This window comes from Mastomys coucha, unplaced genomic scaffold (genome assembly GCF_008632895.1).
Source record: "Mastomys coucha isolate ucsf_1 unplaced genomic scaffold, UCSF_Mcou_1 pScaffold17, whole genome shotgun sequence".
In the NCBI taxonomy this organism is placed as follows: Eukaryota; Metazoa; Chordata; class Mammalia; order Rodentia; family Muridae; genus Mastomys; species Mastomys coucha.
In genome coordinates, this window is record NW_022196899.1 from 5,110,576 (window position 1) to 5,129,338 (window position 18,763).

At 45.9% G+C, this 18,763-nt stretch overlaps 1 protein-coding gene across 1 annotated transcript in view; it reads right to left on the reverse strand.

The window, feature by feature from the left end:
* Positions 1 to 1,048: 1,048 nt before the first annotated feature.
* Positions 1,049 to 18,763, reverse strand: part of Znf704 (zinc finger protein 704) — a 215,207-nt gene continuing 197,492 nt past the window's right edge. Inside the window, exons 8-9 of the mRNA XM_031376332.1 lie at positions 13,339 to 13,436; positions 1,049 to 12,471 (exon numbers count right to left, since the gene is read on the reverse strand). Of these exons, the coding sequence (XP_031232192.1) occupies positions 12,360 to 12,471; positions 13,339 to 13,436 (210 nt within the window). The 3' untranslated portion in view covers positions 1,049 to 12,359. The remainder of the gene's footprint in view (positions 12,472 to 13,338; positions 13,437 to 18,763) is intronic.

The following is an 18,763-nucleotide window of genomic DNA, read 5'->3' on the forward strand; positions in this document are numbered from 1 at the left end:
AAGTTGATGAAGGATATGGGGTGACTGACAGAGCCAACAAAGTTACTATGTCAGCAGGAGCTAGGCAAAGGCAGGCTTAAGCAGGTCTTGCTGAGTCATTTTGCTCTCAAGGCCCAAACCAGGGCCAAATAGGACCCAACAGTCCCTGGGCTGGAAGTCTTGGGTTCTATAAGAGAGCAGGCTGAGCAAGCCAGGGGAAGCAAGCCAGTAAGGAACATCCCTCCATGGCCTCTGCATCAGCTCCTGCTTCCTGACCTGCTTGAGTTCCAGTCCTGACTTCCTTTGGTGATGAACAGCCATGTGGAAGTGTAAGCTGAATAAACCCTTTCCTCCCCAACTTGCGTCTTGGTCATGATGTTTGTGCAGGAATAGAAACCCTGACTAAGACAATGGGTTTGGGTGTCTGCCTATGCGTAACGTGAGCCAGAAGAACTAAACACAGTGGAAGCATGTGTGCTTTGGAGGTGGACTTGGTGAGTTCTAGTGGAAAGCAGGCCTCTGCAGAGGAAGGGGCTTAGAACCAGAATGCACACAGTTTTCTTAGCTCAGTGTCATAAGCACAGGTGCTGGTTCAGTGGGGCAGCAGGGCTGAGTACAGGGGATGTGCATCTGTATGAACTTGGGGGCGGCCTTGATGGCAAAGCAGTTGATAAAGGAACACACATCTTTACTTTTCAATAGTTTTTACAGGCTTGCGTGAAACTCCAAACCTCCTATTGAGTTGGGATGGGCTTTGAAGGCTTATGTGTCTAAACATGGAGTCCCTAGCCTGTGGCCCTGGTTTGGGAAGCTGTGGAAGACTGGGTCTAGCTGTAGGCAGTGGATCCCTGGCTTTAGTAGACTGGCACAGCTTCTGACTGGAGACTCTAAGTTCTGGTCTACCAGGATGCACATAGCTGGTTGTCATGGACGTAAGACTTTTGCTTCAATGCCCCTCACCACGATGGATACGGTCCCCATAAACTATGACCCAAAATAAACCCATCCTCCTTCAAGTTGCTTTAGAAATTCTTCTAAAGAACTAAACAAAGTACCAACACACCAACAGCCCTTGATATAAACATTAAGCTTTACTAAATGAATGGCTCCCAAATAGAAGCAAATACACAAAAAAAAAACTTTTATTAAGTGGAAGTTAGATTTACCTCATGGTAAGTAACCAGTTACAAGTGCATCTAAATTCATGTGTGCGAACATCATAGAAATCAGAATGGTCTTTCTGAAAGACTTGTGTTCTGGCTTGGTTTGTGCCAGTGCAAGCCAAGGATAGAACCATACAGAGTCAATACAGGTTGACAATGACGTCAGACTAGATTGGCAACACCATATTCATTGTTACAGCTAAGCATTACAGAACAAAGTCCAAAGACCAGAAGACTAATTCTAAAGGGTTAACTCTACATCCCTCCTTCTACTACATGCTTTGAGGACTACCCAGCAAATCCTCCTCTCTGGGGGGACAAGGACTCCTTGCTCTATGACACGTCAATGGGCCATCAATACTGTAAACTTTTGCTGGTCCTCTTGATGCCCATTGTTAAGTGGACAGCAGCCATCCCCTTGGGAAAGTGCAGTTAACCGGTGTGAACATTTTCTTTTATAAATCTTGAAGCTAAAAATTTTCTTCTTTTCCAATTAGCACCAGTTTATTTTAAAATATTTTATTTTCCTGGTGTTAAATCTTACGAAATGTTTTGTAAAACTAACACATAAAGTCCAGAACAACAAAGACAATTTTTTTTTTCTTCAAAAAATGTGTTAGAGAACAGCATTTAGAAAAACACCACCATTGAAACACTCGACGCATCTATGTACAATGTGCCGAAATCTGGCAAGGAGCATGGCTGAGGGTCAGTCTCAGAAAGGTTTGTCAACTGGAACCTCTGCAGGCAGTATTTACAGTCAGAAAAGTATTCAGAAATGTAGTATCAGAACGTCTGGATTTGGCTAGAAATCATGTAAAAAGACACATTGCGCTCCCCTCTAGCTCCTACTTAGGGTAGCAAACATACCTGGTGTGACGTTAAGTACCAGGGTTAGAAATGTGTTTCCCCATGTTTTATAAGCAGTCTAGAAACCTCAACAGACACAGAAAGAGAAGCGGAACAGCAGAGAAATGGGGTTCATGTCCTCCTTGTCAGATGGTGGGGAGGCTTGCTGGAGTAATGAGGTGAGTGCTGACCAAGGAGGAAGGAACACTTACCGGTGGGAAAGGCTCCACGGAAAGGCCTATGAGCACAAGGCTAAGGAAATCTGGCTCTATTCTATCCAGATATCTTAAAATGAGTGATCACCTCCATGTAATTTTGAAAAAAAAAAAAAAAAAGAAACCAATTATTTGCCTTGTCAGACAGTATCTTTATATTTTGTTCTTTGAACACTATAACCTAAAGTCTTCCTCACCCACGGTTCTATTGACAACTAGCCTCAACCACCTAAGCTGGGGTCATCTTTAGTCAATGCAATGGTGACTTTCTGCAGCTTGCCTGCCTGCCTACTTATCGTTACTGTGTGTGGTGCTGAAGCCAGGCCTTCATGCATGCTAGGTAAGGGCTCTACCCCTAAGCCACACCCTGGCCTTTTTACCTTCTAATTCACTGTTACTAAGTTATCCATCTCTAAGAAGTGGGCGGTATGTGAGTGGTCCCCTCCAGGAGAAGGTGTATCCTCCTCACCTACTGCACTGGCTAGCTTTTCAGATGAAAGTCTGGATGCACGGTCTTGAAACCATCAGAGTGAAAAACAAAGGCACCCCACACCCTTATGAGGATTGGCATTCTCATTTATTTTGAATAATCTGTAGTTGTGATAAATCTCTATTAAAAAAAAAGTACTTGGGTTTGATACAAAATACATGTTTCTCTTTGAAAATGCATAGTTTATAATTTTATACATTCATTCATTATTAAAGACTTTGTAAGGAAGTACTTACCCCTGAAATGATGGAAAGATTGGACCTCAAAGACCTCTGTGTACTGGATAGCACTACCGTATCCTTCAGTCATTGCCTACCCATGCTTGCACTTGACACTGTAACGCTAGCCAGCGTCCCCCAGAGGACACTTCCTGGGCTTCAGTTTGGCTTTTGTTGTTTTTATCTGACACTATGAGCAAAGCTTCTTACAGACAACATTTCCACTAATGACCCCACTTTTAACATTCGTTAACTTTTTTTTTTTTTGATACTTTAAGATTTGGTGTTGAAAATTTCAAAGATGGCTTACCTTTAACAGCAGAATATGCCGATTCCCACCACTAAGGGCAGCTGAGGATCTGCCGCCGATATTCCCCTCTCCCAGCTTCCTCCTGTACAGGCAGTGGCCACGGGCCACCTGGCATTTGCTTTTGATGATAGTCTTGAACCCTTTGGGACCTAGCGTGTACTTTCTTCCCCTGAGTTCTTCCACACATATAGGGTTATATATGATAGGATATATTTTGGAAACTATACTAGGGTATACAAGTTAATTCATAAGAGTGTTTAAGTGACTGACCACAGTCTAATCATTAATCACGAAAATAGGAATTTTTAGGGTGTACTGTAGGAAAGCATGAGTACTGGCATGTTTATCCGATATATGATCCACAGGCCTAGTTTTATACCCAGGTGTTATACCCATGGAGATCATGGAAATAGTATGCTTTGGGAGTACCATTTGCTTTTCTCAAACATCTAGATTTCATCTGAAGCTTTCTCCCTGTGATCAGTTCCCCTGTTGGGACACTAGAAGTTGAAGCCGTACTGTCTTACAGGGGTTGTCATGCCATGGCACAGCCACCTACTTCCAATAAGAATAGAGAGAAAGGGCTTAAAAAAGTTATCCCTCTCTCTGACTGTAATCCACCACCTTAGGCATCCTTCTTCCATTCAGGGATGGATCAAACCCATGAACAGTCCCCCAGTGAGCCCTTTCTTCCCTGTCTTGCTGTCTGTGCCTAAAATGGGGGGTGGGGCTGTTCTGGGCCAAGGAATGAACAAGGTGAACAGATGGAAGTAGTTTTTGCTTTCCAGAGATATACAACAGGAACAATTATACTCCATCCTCACACAGTGAAGGCCAATCCCATCCACTCTAATCCTTGAGCAGGTGGGGGCAGAGCCTGGGAAAACTTAGTCTGAAGCCCTTCCTGGATTCCCGGCCACCCTAACACAGCATCCTGTCTTGCTGACTCTAGCTCTGGCTAGGTGACCACACTGAGTGCCCTAAGGCACATGTTAGGGAGTAGCTGCTGCTTGGCAGTGGGCTGAGTGTGGCGGGATGGTGCCAAGGCGGACCCTCTCCTCACAGCCCAGAGACTACATCTGTTGAGACAGTGAGCGGGTTCTCTTGCAGGGAGGGTAGCCACTCACTGAGCAAAATGGATGTCTTGGGGGTAAACATCCATGCCCTGAGTCTGTTGAGTTCAGAGCAAGCATTCAGTAAGTAACCAAGTAACAACAATGGCTCAACTCTGGATCTGGACATGAACACATTTGGCTTCTGGGTTAGGAGGTGAGGACCAAGAAGGGAAAGAAGGTGTCCACCCAATAATCTGCCGAGATGGTGGAAATGGCAGTTAGACAGGGACTCTTCTTTCAGACTCCCACTTAAAGTTCTGTCTTCTCCAGAGTGTTGGTCTCTGTTTTCAGTCACAGCAGGAGACAAAGCGGAAGAAAACGGGAGGGAAGCATTTGTGTCTTCCCAATGGTTCCCTTCTTTAATAATGCCTCTCTTGCCTTTTCTAGGGGTTCTGCTTTGGCTAATTTTCTGCATGAAAATTTTGGGGAGACTGATTGTAATAAAAAGGTGAAATAGTTTCCTCTGGTCTTCTGACAAGCTTCCTTGTGAGCGCTTTACTCTGAGCTCAGGATGCTCACCCGGGCACCCGGGAAGCCTTGGATGGAGTTCGTTCACACACTGGACAGCCTTATAATGATCCGTAATGGGAGCAATCTTAGAACTTGCCAGCATCGTTTGAACTGCACTCGAATTTACACAACTTCACTGATCTAGGCACAGGTCGTGTGCATATAGGTCTTTTTGACCTGATTCTACAAACTGTAACTTTGAGCTGGTTTTTAACCATCATCTAGCATCGATTTAAGCTTACAGAATCTGAAAGGCTAGAGGACAGCAGGCAAACTATGTTGAACTAAGGAGTCAACATTTTTATTAGAATATTGCTTTAGCTAACAAACTCCTGTGCTTTACCATGTCACTGGATGGAACTAGAGGATATGCACTTAGTGACATGAGTGAGTGTGCTCTTCGCTTCTGGACTGAGAACACGGTGAAGTCCTGGGAGTCCATGGCTCGGAGTCACGGTGGGGGACAGCCAGGCCAGCTCTCTCCCCCTCTTTGCAGGTAATGATGGCTCTGACTCACAGGTTTGAGCCTCGGCCTGGCTGTGAGCGGCCTTAGGATTTGTTTTCTATACTAGATTCATACGTAGATCAAAGGAAGTAATGCCTAAACGCGACACACTTTTCCATACGGAATTGTCCCTGTTTAACATCAGGACTTCACCAGAAGACAGAGTTTAGAATAATGTACTCTCTCAGAACAATGAAAGTCTAACCTGTGCACCCCACCATTCACATGACAAAGTTATTCTCAGGTTTATTTCGCCCTCCAAAAAAGAGACTAAGGCTTCCCATGTAAAAAAAAAAAAATGTCCTTTACGGTCAATGGAGTCCTGAAACCACCCAAGTGCCGACCAGTTCTAGAGCTAGGGCCTCACCAGATCAGAGGTGAAATTACATGTACATAATTTATAGTGGAGCAAGGAAAGAGATGGCCTAGGGAGCTAATGAGCATGGAGAGAGGGCAGAGGGTGTTGGCAAGGGAGGTACCATGTGCCACCGCAAAGCATCAGGGCACTTGGCTGCCTCCACAAAGGCACATGACTTTCTTTCTTTCCTTCCTTCCTTCCTTCCTTCCTTCCTTCCTTCCTTCCTTCCTCCCTCCCTCCCTCCTTCCCTTCCTTCCATCAGCCCTTCATCACAGTGGTCACGGTAGCAGACACAGTAAGAGTCAGGGTTACAGCTATTCAGTACTTTGGGGTGTGGCCTGGGTGTGGCAGGAGGCAGCTCTTGTAAGAGCTGGGTGACAACTCAGTGCATTCTGATTAGGCTAATCTAGAGAGATGGCATTATCTATTTTTGTCTTCCATGAGACTATTCTCTAGGGAGAAATAGCTTCTCTCCTCCTTTGAAATGTCTGCTGTTCAGATTGTGGCAGCACACGTGTCTAAGATGCTCACGGAGGGATCTGGGCTCAGGCGTGTGGAACTAATTTCCACAGCTGAAGACAGTGGCCATACAATGCCTCTGCCCCGCCCCCCCCAGCCTTTCTTTGGTCTGTAGTATTGGCCGGGAATGTACATTAGTGGTCAACACTGAACTGTCAGGTGGTGCCACGTCTCATTTGGATCTGGCCACCTGGCCTGATTGTCAAAAGCTGAGTGAGGGTCCTTCCTTTTCAGAAGATGTCAGTTGTCTAGTCCAACACCACTTCTACTGTTGGTCCTGGCATGCCCTGAACACCTGCAGTCCTTTTCCAGCTGTTCTAAGGTGTCTAAATGTACAGCCTCTGGAAAGAAAGTTCCATGGACACGGTTCAAAACCACGTGACAATGAATACTTGCTAGGGACCCAAATGCCATCCATCAGTGGTGCTATCCAAGGGGATGGCAATGGAGAGCTAGCTGCAGGCCACTCCACTCAGGCACTGGGTGCACAGCTGCACAAGGTGTTCCCTCACACGATGCCTTTATAGTTCCCACTGAACCGACTGTAAAGCCCACATGGAACCAAAGCCAGAATGGCCTTCTCAGTAATTGGTAAGTTATCGGGTAGGTATACAGCTGTCCTACCTCAGCTTCTGTTCTGAAACTGTCTGCATACTTAGCTAAACTGTGCTAGCTTTTTGAGTCAATAAACTCCTGGGAAGATGTTTTCTTTAACAGTGAGTGGACATGAGGATGTGGAATAGCTTAAAATAGCCTTGGTATTGCTCATACTGTTTGTGTGGCTCGCACTTCTCACATCCCATGGGAATTCTGCCACTTTCTACTCACAACCTCACAACCTTGTGCGTTTGTGAGTTTTTCATTGTGGGAAACAAGCACAAGTCGAACAGTCCTGGGGAGGACATTTCTCAGGGGGTGGCAGTACGAACAAAATCACAAATACTGCTGACTCTATAAAGGCTCTTTGGGCGTATGTAAACTATGGTTTTAGACATCGCCACCAAATAATGTTTGCTTATTAAATGCAGGCATGTAGTTCTGATTTTTTCCATGGCCGAGAAGCCTATGTGCTACCATCTTTTCTTAGGTTTAAAATATGAATCTTCATGTGACTCCCCCCCTCCCACCCCGCCTCAACAAAAATGCTTTGAATACACACTGGTCATGATTGAATACACATAATGGTCATGGTTGCTGCTTCATTGATTCTCTTGCAAATGACCTTTCTATCTGTTCTGCATTTCTACCCTTGCTCAGAGGGTTAATTGAAAAGATACGCATCAAAACACTTGCTTAAAAGAGGCATAGCCCTTGGATTGGTGAACAGGAACTGTGTGGCATATTTCCACTTCCTGCCAGTTAAAATACTGCATTTAAAAAATAAGCTACAATGTATAAAACCAAGGTCATTCCCACAAAGTGTTCATGTTCTGTGATTATAAAACACGATATCTTGTAAAATATTTCCAGTTCTGTTAAACTTGAGAAGTTAAGTACTAATGCTTATTATAAAAGTGTCATGTCTCTTGCAGAAGCCTAAGCAGTATATTTCTTTCATTTGGAAATTTAAGTTGTAATTATTATTGTATTTATGATTACATTTACCATAACACATTGCCATCATGATTCTCAGACACACACAACAAACGTTATAAAACATGAGATTGTCTTAGGAAAAAAAACAAAGGAGCTATTTACAAAACAGGACAGGAGATAAAATTCCCGTTTTGATTCCTGGTCCTGTGATAGGTACACTCTTTAAAGCATGTGCATCATTGGAAATGGGCCTTTTCCAAGTCTGTCACCAGAAGCAAGTCTTGAGTACACGTCATACTTCCTTGCTCTGTTGGAGTACAGTTACTCAGGACAACTGGTACCTAAAAGTGCTAACCTCATTTTATTGACTAACGTCCCATGTGGCTACTTACAGTGCAGAGAATACAGGATGAAATGGTTATAACATGGAGGAATCCCTACAGAAGGGAAGATCGGGGGCACCTGTGTGCTGCTGGTAGATTTCTTTCTTACAGAAATAAAATTGCCAGTTGACCAATGTGCCTAACATGCCCTTCAAAATGACCCATGCTCCCAGCTCTGTACCTGTCACATTGACGGGCCATGCTGGCCCTACTCATCTGCACGTGCTCACACAGGTCAATGCTACAGCGCATGTGGGTGGTGGCAATCCTACAGACATGAGAAAAGGCAGCACCTGTCCACAGGAGGCCATGGCAGTGTGCTCCTGAACACACCACTAAAGAAATCACACACCACGGAGAGCTCGCTCTCACTTAGAGGATGCTGTGTACGGCTATCATAAACGGTTGCCCAAATCGGGAGATTACAATAAGGAACAGCAAGGCCTTTTGTTCACAATTACATTCAGAGGAGCCTCACCATGTTTATGGATACCCAGCAGGCTCTTCACCCGCGGCTCAAACATCAGTCAGCTTTAGGCCAGCTACAAAGACGGTTACGCATGGGATGCCTCTGGCACACCTCACAGAAGTTGCCTGCCTGTCCAGTTGAACGTGGATTTGTTTTGAAATGACGCTGAAAGTTTACATAAAGAAAAACTTGTTCTGACAAGAAAAGACTTGAGGTGATAAAAATCTTCCTGGTCTCGGGTTCTCCAGATCTCTTCCCACACAATCCATGTTTCCCTGAGGAAATGAGTACTATTTACAGTATTCTGCGACTACGCTCAACAGACTCTTGTTATGTATAGTTCTCACCTCTTTTCTCAGAACCTTCTCCAGTGAATGCCACCGTTGTCTTGCACAGCAGCCAAAGCGAGAGATGAAACGGACTCTTTTACAGGGCTCGCTCACTTTAAGCCCAGGGCTTATGGCGAAAGTGTGACATACTCACACTCATATACCAGAGATGGCAGACTCCAACTCATGTTGTCTTGAATTGCAATAGGAAAAAATTTGGCTTCAATTTTTTTTCCCAACATACATGTAGCCACTTCTGAAGAAATGTTTGGAGAGCCCAACACCAGTGCTTCTCTTTCTCTACAGTTGATCTTCATTTGCAGCTTGGTCACAGGAAGCAAGGAGTTCCCGCATCAGGGGACCTCTTGGACATGGTGCTGTCAGTGGGTACTACAGGTCCACTCTGGTTTGGACACTCACTGTTTTCTTCCTGGCTCTGGCTTTTGCCAATCTTCTAACCTCCCAGACACAAGGTGGCAGGTGAGCCTGATGGGCAGCTCCTGTCTTGTCTCAGTCATCGGCAGAAGACATCGAGGATTCCTGGCTGAGCGGACCAAGAAGCTGAGCAGAAGCCAGGGGTGCGGAGGTCTCCTGCACGGGCCCCTTGACACATATGCTACCTAGGGGGTTTTCTCCATGTTGTCTCACCGATTTCCACAAACTAAGTGTCCATATTCCAGGAAGGCTAAGGCTGGAAACTATTGCCTGTCACACACATTGCTTTCTAGCTGACTGGGGAGCGTCCTGCCAGTCACTGTGACGTGATTTTTCCGGGAGAAATGAGAAACTTTTTCATAAGAAAGGGCATCATGGAAGAAGAAGAATTAGACATTTCCATCATCCCAGACATCATTACATCACTGCTCCTTTGACAGACAGGGTTGTCAGCCCTGGGGGTGCACAGAGCCTCAGGCTGGCAGTCAGCTTACCAACTCTCATGCTTTCTTTCCCTCTGTTTCTCCACAAAATGAAGACACCAAAAGAACTTAGTTTCATGGAGATGGCATGAAATGAAAAGTCAGGCTTCATTTGGCACTTTGTTTGGTTCCCCAGATAACAAAATAACTACTTAAGAAATGTAGCTCACACAAAAAAGGGTAACTCATATAACCAGTAACTGTATGTTGCAGTTCAGAGCTTTCTGGTCCCCTGGGATTACACCTTTCCACACACAGAAAGAGCAGAGTGTCCAGAACTGTCCTCAGGGTTTGTCTGCACCTTGGAAGCCAGGTAAGAGAAGGTTCAGTGCCTAGGGCTGGTCTGTAGACTAGGGCCTAGGCGGGGCTGGGGAGCTGCTATGGTAAAGGCTATCAAGGAAATGAGGGATCCGGGTCAGGTGCATCTGGTGCCATGATTGTCCTGACGATACGCACAGTTAAGCAGGCTCATATCTGCCCTTAGGCTGTGTTTCTGGGGGAGACGACAGGTCAGCTCATGCAGAGAGCAGCCCTTCACCCCGAAGTTCTTCAAGAGAAGATGGATTTAATTTCACATCGCTTTAATACTTTGATTAAAGTCTTCATCTGTGATTATAAAAAAAAAATTAAGGGAGCTGTGCTTAGGAGAAAACCCTCTATTATTTAAGCACACGGTGAACTTGACCCAACAGCTCACGTCTCAATCTGCAGGCTGCTCGGGGCCTCTTGCAGTAGCTAGAACACCACTGCAGGAGTGAGGCTGCAGGAGAGACGACAGAGGACATGCCCAGGGGAAAGAAATCTAGCTCTGGACTTTAAAAATGCTGTTTCCTAGTTGCAGGTCAAAACATCTGGAACAGGTGGTATGGCTGATGTTGATTACCAACCTACGGGGACATCAGACTAAGCTTTTTTTCTCTTGAAACAAGAGTTTTGTTTTGTTTTTAAGTATCCAAGGGAAAAAGATCAGGATCTCTTTCCTGTTTTCCTTGATTTCCATGATAAAAAGTCACGTGAATTTAAAACACAAAATTGCCAAAATACATGGATGCACCAGTTAAGGATGTTCTGCTATAGATCCTCCATATATACCCTTACATAAAAAGAGGCATCTCTGATTCCTACATGACTTCTCTCTACTCTGTAAAAAAGCACTATGTACAATCTCTAAACATATATTAAGCTTTCCTCTGTGCAAGTTCATTTAACATTCATATGGCTGACACCATGTTCCCCATCCCTACCCAGTGGCTCCTATAAGGTGCTCTTACCGTGCGTAGGTACAGGGCACTCATCTCTCTTAAGCAGGGCACACAAGGCTTGAAGGCTGCTCCAAGCTCTACCCTTCAGACAGCCAACTCCACCAGCATAGACATTCCGACAGCTGGAACCCAGACTAAGCCTTGGCCCTACTGAATGGAGAGAGCCCTATACCAAGATGCATTTGCCTTTGGGCATCCTGTATGTTAGTTTCTGAGCAAATTCTTAATTCATAGTTTCAATATTTTTATAAGACAACAAAGTTTAGCTTTCCATAATCCATACATGTCATCGAGTCCACTAACTCATCGCCTAGCTGTATAAAAACATGACATCTAGAAAAGTGCACTCACAATGGAAGTTGGCTTGATGCCCTCGTGGGTCTTTCCCACAGACAGGGGCATACCAGCTGTGCTCTGCTGGAAGCAAACCTGCAGGCCAGTCTGGAGCTGGAGAGCAGGATGCTAACCCAGAGTCCTGGCTACGGTCTTGGCGGGACCAAGCTGGGCACACTATCCAAGCTGTAGTAGGTGTGCTAGCCCTGAAAGACGCATCAAGGCTTACCAGACTGCTACCGGTGCCAGCTCTCGGCTGAGCCCTAGCAGGCAGAGACTTAGCGGTGCCACCACGGATCCAAGGATGACGGCAGTGCCTCACGGTGTCCTGACTTCACTGCTGATCACTTCCGGCCTTACATTAGTCAGGGCCTCCAAGCTACCATCTTTACAATGCTTCCAACTTGAGGTCCTTCTTGAAAACAAAACAGACATAGAGAAGCTCTTTCTTGAGATACATCATGATCCAGACTGATCCAAGGAGTCAGGGAGGCAGAAAACAGGGCGATGCCTAGTTACAAGGTAGGTGCTATCCTATATACAGACGCCACCTCATTCTGGGTAGCTTATGCGCATATTGTTTTCAGTGTTAAGAACCCTCAAAAAGGCCATAGTTCAGAAAGCTTATCAAACTCTGCCTTCTCTCTAGGTGAAATAGGCCTGGTTGGCTAAAGACCAGCTTTAAGACCAGATGGAGAGCAAAGGAAGCTGGCTTCTCTCTCCTTCAAAGGAAAAGTCTTTCTTGGTGCTCTCGCCTGGTTCTCAGAGCAGTGTAGTGCTGATTTTTTGCTTTTTTTTTTTTTGCTTTAATTCCACCAAGGAATTCTACTCCTCGGATTCCAGGCAGGGCCTTCCCTGGTCCTTGAGTAGCTCCATTTGGAAGGAGAGGCCGGAATGGCTCAGTCGATGAACCGCTGGCAGGCCTTCTTCCAGCGGCAGGCGGTGCACCACATGTCCCGGTTTTCCATCCCATAAACCTTGCGGCACTTTTTGCCCTCTCCTCTGGGCTTCCTGTAAGAAAGACAGCACACACACAGCCTTAGGGACAGGAACTGGGTGGGCCTTCTGTGGAGAGTTCAGAAGAATAAAAGGGTGAACAGAAGAAAAGACCCACCCAGAACGGAGTAGGAACTCTCTGTAGGGCTGGGTATTTCGCTGGCCACTGTACTTAAACTGTTTCTAAATCCCATTCATGGAAATGTTTCCTTGGCCATGGTGTAAGAATAAGCAGGGAAACACAAGAGATGGGGACTCTGGAGGCTGATCTGGGGCAGCACCTGCTCATCACGCACAGGGAGGACATCTGGAACCTATTCGGAGCTGGATGTGATAGCACGTGTCTGCAGTTGCCCGTAACCCCAGTGTTTACAGAGCAAGGTGGGAGAGGCTGACAGAGAGAGCCTTCTTTGCAAGACCATGGGCCAGTTTGCTTGCAGTGGGTGAGTGAGGCACCCCGCCATGACAAACTTCCACATGTGTGCCACAGCATGCACCCATATGCATTTTCTGTCCCTGCCCGCCTAATACCCTGCCTACTATAAACAAACAAACAAACAACAACAGAAATACACAAAATACACAACAGCAGAGAACAACATTGCTCTTCTAAATTTTCAGTGTGTCTCTGCAGTGTTCAGAATTCTGGTCGAGGCTTCCTGGAAGACTCTCTGAGATAGAGACTAAAACTAACTTATCGTTCCTATCCTACAGAAGTTAATCCAGGACACTGATTACAGCTATCTATCTTACAAACTACAAGTGCCCTTAACTGGTTACTGGATAGGAAGCCACGGGAAGGACTGGGAAGACGTTTTACAGTGGGTCACAGTTTGCTCCCCTTTTGCTATTTCTCCATTTCTTAGCATCAAGCAGTCATACCTTAGGGTGACTGTCCCTCTGGGTGGGGAGGACAGGGCTGTGTGGGCATGCTGTCTCTGCTCTCCTGAGCCCGCTGTGTGATGATGCGTTGGAGACACCTGGGAAACAAGGACAGTCAGGTTGACGGAGAACATCCTTCCCTCCTCTCCTTGAGTGTAAACCCAAAGCAGAAAGGTTTTGTTCTCAACTGCAGAGTAAAATGAAGGTCAGGGTTAAACTGGCAAGGTTAGGAACTGTGGGCTTGCTGCTGGTATGAGACAGCTCTGCTGACCTAACAGGGCCTGTGCCGATTAATGTCTGACTGCTATTCAACTCCCCTCAGACCCCAGACAGTGGAGGAGTGGGCATGCTCCTGCCGGCAACATTTCTCTCATTGTCATTATCTTCCAAACTCCCACAGAAAATCCCATTATTTCTGAGCAAACAGTGGCCTTTCCGGCTCCAAGTTCCAAGCACTTCCACAGTCACATCCTGAAAACCAACATGGCCAGGTCTACTCCAGCCGGCTGTCTTGTGCCACCTCTGTGTGGGCTCAAGGACATTACTCAGGCTTGTCAAGCTGAGCCATCTCACCAGCCCACTCTCTACATTCTAGTGTTTGTCTTGGTGTCTCAAACTTTTCCAGAAGTCTACCTTGAAGTAAACTTTACTAAATATAAAGTATACTTTGTATCACTATGGGTAGTACCACATGCTGTTATTTATTTATAAATAGATACAATTGTTATGCTACGGGACCACACCACGCTTACTGAGTACCCATGACTTCCAGTGAGTTTAAAGGACCCTAGCTTGTAGTTGATCCATCATGGCTAATCTCACCAGATAGTGAGACACTCGAGGTACCTGGAACACAGGAACTGTGGGCATCCCACAACGCTAGCTGCCCTCCAGCCACTGTGCTGAGCAATACAACTCCACAGGGCTGTTTTGCAATGGAGGCGATTGCTCGAGAAAGGTCATATGATTGCCTTGAGGCCAGGGTTGACCGGTGCTAGAGTCCAGGATTCAGATTTGCAATGCTCTTCTGTACATGTTTTAAAGAATTTTCCTTGTGATCTTCTGTCATATGGACTAGAAAATGAAAACCCGAGTGCCTTCACCAGCTACGTTTCTTGTGGTTAAGATAGGATATATGACAGAAATGACTCACAGGAGATGTTTATCTTGGTTCACACTTCAAGGAATGTCATCTACCATGCTGGGAGAGGGCATGGTGGGAGCTTGGGCAAAGCCTGCTCAACTTTTAAGTTTGCAAAGGAGGTCAGGCTGGAAGCAGACGTGAACTTTGAGACACACCCACAGCAACCCACTTCCTCAAGCTAGACCCTACCTCCTAATTTTTTTTTCCTTTGTGGTGGAGGTTGGCCTTGAACTACCGATCTTTCTGTCTTTACCTCTCAAGTGCTGGACTAGAGACAAATACCACCATGCCTGACCTCCCTGCTTCCCCTAAAATCTTATATGGAAATTTTAAATCCCGAGCCTAGCTATATTAGAAAATGAGCCTTTCAAGGAATTAAAGTTAGATGAGGTTGTAAGAGTAGGGCCCTGCACCAATAGGATTTGTGTTATAAGAAGAGATATCAGACAGTGCACGCGAAGACAGCTTCATGTTCCTAGACTCTGCCTGGCTCACTATTTCATAGGGCTCAGGGCTAGCTGATTGGTGAAGTCAGTGGACAAGCCAAACCTCAACAAGAAGAGACTGCAGAGGGTGGCACCTTCTCTCTCAGCCCCCACTTCCACCTCTCTCACTACACACCAGAAAAAGCCAGGTGAAGACACAGCTCTAATGGCAGACAACTATAAACCGGGAGAGAGCCTTCACCAGACGTAAACAGTCAACACCTCAATGCTGGACTCGTAGCTTCCAGGAAACACACTGCTGCCACTCACACTGCCCAGTCTATGCTGTTGTTGTAGTAGCTTAGATGACCAACGAGGGAGCTCCTGCTCGCTCCTCAGCCTCGGGCTAGAAAAGCAGCCGTGCGTGGCAGGGCAGTGTCTGCAGACACAGCTACACTTTGGGAAGGGCTTTGATGCTGCGGCTCACTAAAGCCAGTACTCAAGAAATCTGGCACAAACGTGAAGAAAGCAAAAGTCAGGAGACCCAGGGCCAGCTCGGAAGGGGCTCTCTGTAGGAAGTGTCCCAAGGCTTCTCTTCAACACTAGGTCTCAGGGATGAGGGAGGAAAGACACATTGGACCCAGGACAACAACCTAGGGGCATTTATATGGGAGTACAAAGACAGGAGAGATTTTCATTAAATAGAAACCATTCTGTTTGGCAGCTTTAGACAAACCCATCCTTAATGTCCTTCATAATTTAAAACTTTGAGAGTTGTTATCTGAAGCTATCATGCCCGTTGAGAGTGAGGAACTTCATGTTCCTAGACTCTGTCTGGCTCTCTATTTCACAGGCTTCAGGGCTAGCATACTGAAGTCAGTGGACAAGCCAATCCTGAAGCTGTGTGGATGCACAGTTAGGAAAGTGAACTCACCGGCAAGAGCCACAGGACGGGAGGCATCCAGCTTTGCTTTCTTTGAAAGCACTGATAGGGAGTTCAGGAGCATAAGGAACAATTTTAGAGCTACACTCCTGTCTTTCTGGAGTCAAACAAAGCTTTTAAAAATATACCCGCAACCTTAAAATAGGAACAGCAAGCTTGACTGCTGAAGAGTTTATCTTCAAGTCTTGGCCGAAGCAGATTACAAACCAGAGAGAGACTAGAAATTCTCTCGTCCAAGAATAAATTAAGACATGGGAGACAGAGGCTGGGAGAAGGCTCAGTTGTTAAAGCTCCCGCTGCGTCATTACGAGGACCTGAGTGTGGAACTGTGTTACCATGCAGAACGGACAAAGGGACATGCAGTCGCCCATCTGTAACTCTGGTGTAGTGGTGGGAGCCAGGCTGATCCCAGGAGCTTCACTAGCCTGCCAGCTGGTTTAACTAATGTGTGCTCTGGGCTCAGAGGCCCTGCCTCAACAACAAGGGGCACCAGTGACGGAAGACAATGTATATCAACTTCTGGTCTAAACACATACACCCATAAAAGTCCCCCTACACACTCACAAAACAAGATGAAAAGAATAAATGAGAAACAGCCCCGGAAGGTAGATGTTCCAGTTGACCCAGACACTACATCTATCCACTGTGCAATCTCCCTGCTAGGATGCCCCTTGAAACCAAAGCAGAAATGAAAAAAAGGGGGGGGGGCATCAAGACGGAGGCTATTGACAATTATAATGTCCATGGAAGAGTTCTAAAATCTCATTGTTAGAAAACAAACAACATAAGGAATCCTGGCTGGCATCCTTCAGACAGTTTTAGGAACTGGGAGAAGAGACAGCCAGTAAAAACCAGAACCGTGTCTCTAGGACAGTCTAATTAAAAAGAGCACAGCAGAGCCGGGTGGTGGCACACGCCTTTAATCCCAGCACTTGGGAGGCAGAGGCAGGCAGATCTCTGAATTCGAGGCCAGCCTGGTCTACAGAGGGAGTTCCAGGATAGCCAGGGCTACACAGAGAAACCCTGTTCAAAAGCCACTGGCCAATGGTAGCCCCTGTCCACTCTCAAAGGGTGACCTTCAACATTCTTTTGTTAGTTTTACGTGTGGCACAAACACTGATCTGCCCATGTGGCCATCAGATAACCGTGGAGCATCTCCTCTAGGAGACTTGTTCCTTGGTAGACATTAAAAAAGCCCAGAGTGATTTGCTGTTTGACCCTACCTGTCTGTGATGGTTAGTGTTGTCTGTTTCACAAAAATTTAAAATTACCTGGGAGACAGGCCTCTGGACATGCCTTTGGGCGACTATCTTGTGTTAATAGAAATGGAAAGATGGGGCCACTATGGGTGGCATTAATTCCTGGCTGAGTATCTAGACAATACAAATGGAGAACGTGAGCTGGAGAAGGGAAGAGCCTGCATTCATCACTCCTGTGTCTGATTGTGGACACGTCGTGTCTAGCGCCTCAGGTTCCTGCGGCGTTGGCTTCCCTGTCATGGGTTGTACCCTTGAACCAGGGGCCAGAATAAACGCATTCCAGAGTATGTTATCCCAGCAACAGAGGAAGAGGCTAAGATGTCTTCTTGATAGCCTTGTGTATTCACTTTCCCAGTTGCTGTGACCAGTACCTGACAACAGGAACTGAAGGGAGGGAGGGTTTGTTAAGGCTACTGGTCTACCATGGTAGGGAAGGTGTGGCAGTGGGTGTGCTCACGGTCTGGGGCTCCATTTGATAGGGCTCCACTTAGCTCCATCTTTTTCTTCTCTCCATCAGGGCCCAGGCCACAGAATGGTGCCACCCACACTCAGCATGGGTCTTGCCTTCCTTCTGGGAATACTATCCCAGAAACACCCAGCGGTGTGCATTCCGAACCGTGTCAAGTTCACAATGCAGATTAGGCACCTTCACGCCTAAAGTGAATTCCAGCTACAAGCTGAGTGCACCATTGTGTAGATGTACCACATTTTCTGTATCCATTCCTCTGTTGAGGGACATCTGGGTTGTTTCCAGTTCCTGGCTATTATTAATAAGGCTACTATGAACATAGTGGAGCATGTGTCCTTATTACATGTTGGAGCATCTTCTGGGTATATGCCCAGGAGTGGTATAGCTGGGTCCTCAGGTAGTACTATGTCCAATTTCTGGAGGAACTGCCAAACTGATTTCCAGAGTGGTTGTACCAGCTTGCAATCCCACCAGCAATGAAGGAGTGCTTCTATTTCTCCACAACTTCTCCAGCATCTGCTGTCACCTGAGTTTTTTATCCTAGCCATTTTGACTGGTGCGAGGTGGAATCTCAGGGTTGTTTTGATTTGCATTTCCCTGATGACTAAGGATGTTGAACATTTCTTTAGGTACTTCTCAGCCATTCGGTATAGGTCAGTTGAGAATTCTTTGTTTAGTTCTGTACCCCATTTTTGATAGGGTTATTTGGTTCTCTGTAGTCTAACTTCTTGAGTTCTTTGTATATATTGGATATTAAACCTCTATCAGATGTAGGATTGGTAAAGATCTTTTCCCAATTTGTTGGTTGCTGTTTTGTCCTATTGACAATGTCTTTTGCCTTACAGAAGCTTTCCAATTTTATGACGTCCCATTTGTCAATTCTTGATCTTAGAGCATAAGCTAATGGTGTTTTGTTCAGGAAATTTTCCCCTGTGCCTATGTGCTCAAGGCTCTTCCCCACTTTCTTTTCTATAAGTTTCAGTGTATCTGGTTTTATGCGGAGGTCCTTGATACACTTGGACTTGAGTTTTGTACAAGGAGATAGGAATGGATCGATTTGCATTCTTCTACAGGCTAACTGCCAGTTAAGCCAGCACCATTTGTTGAAAATGCTGTCTTTTTCCACTGGATGGTTTTAGCTACTTTATCAAAGATCAAGTGACCATAGGTGTGTGGGTTCATTTC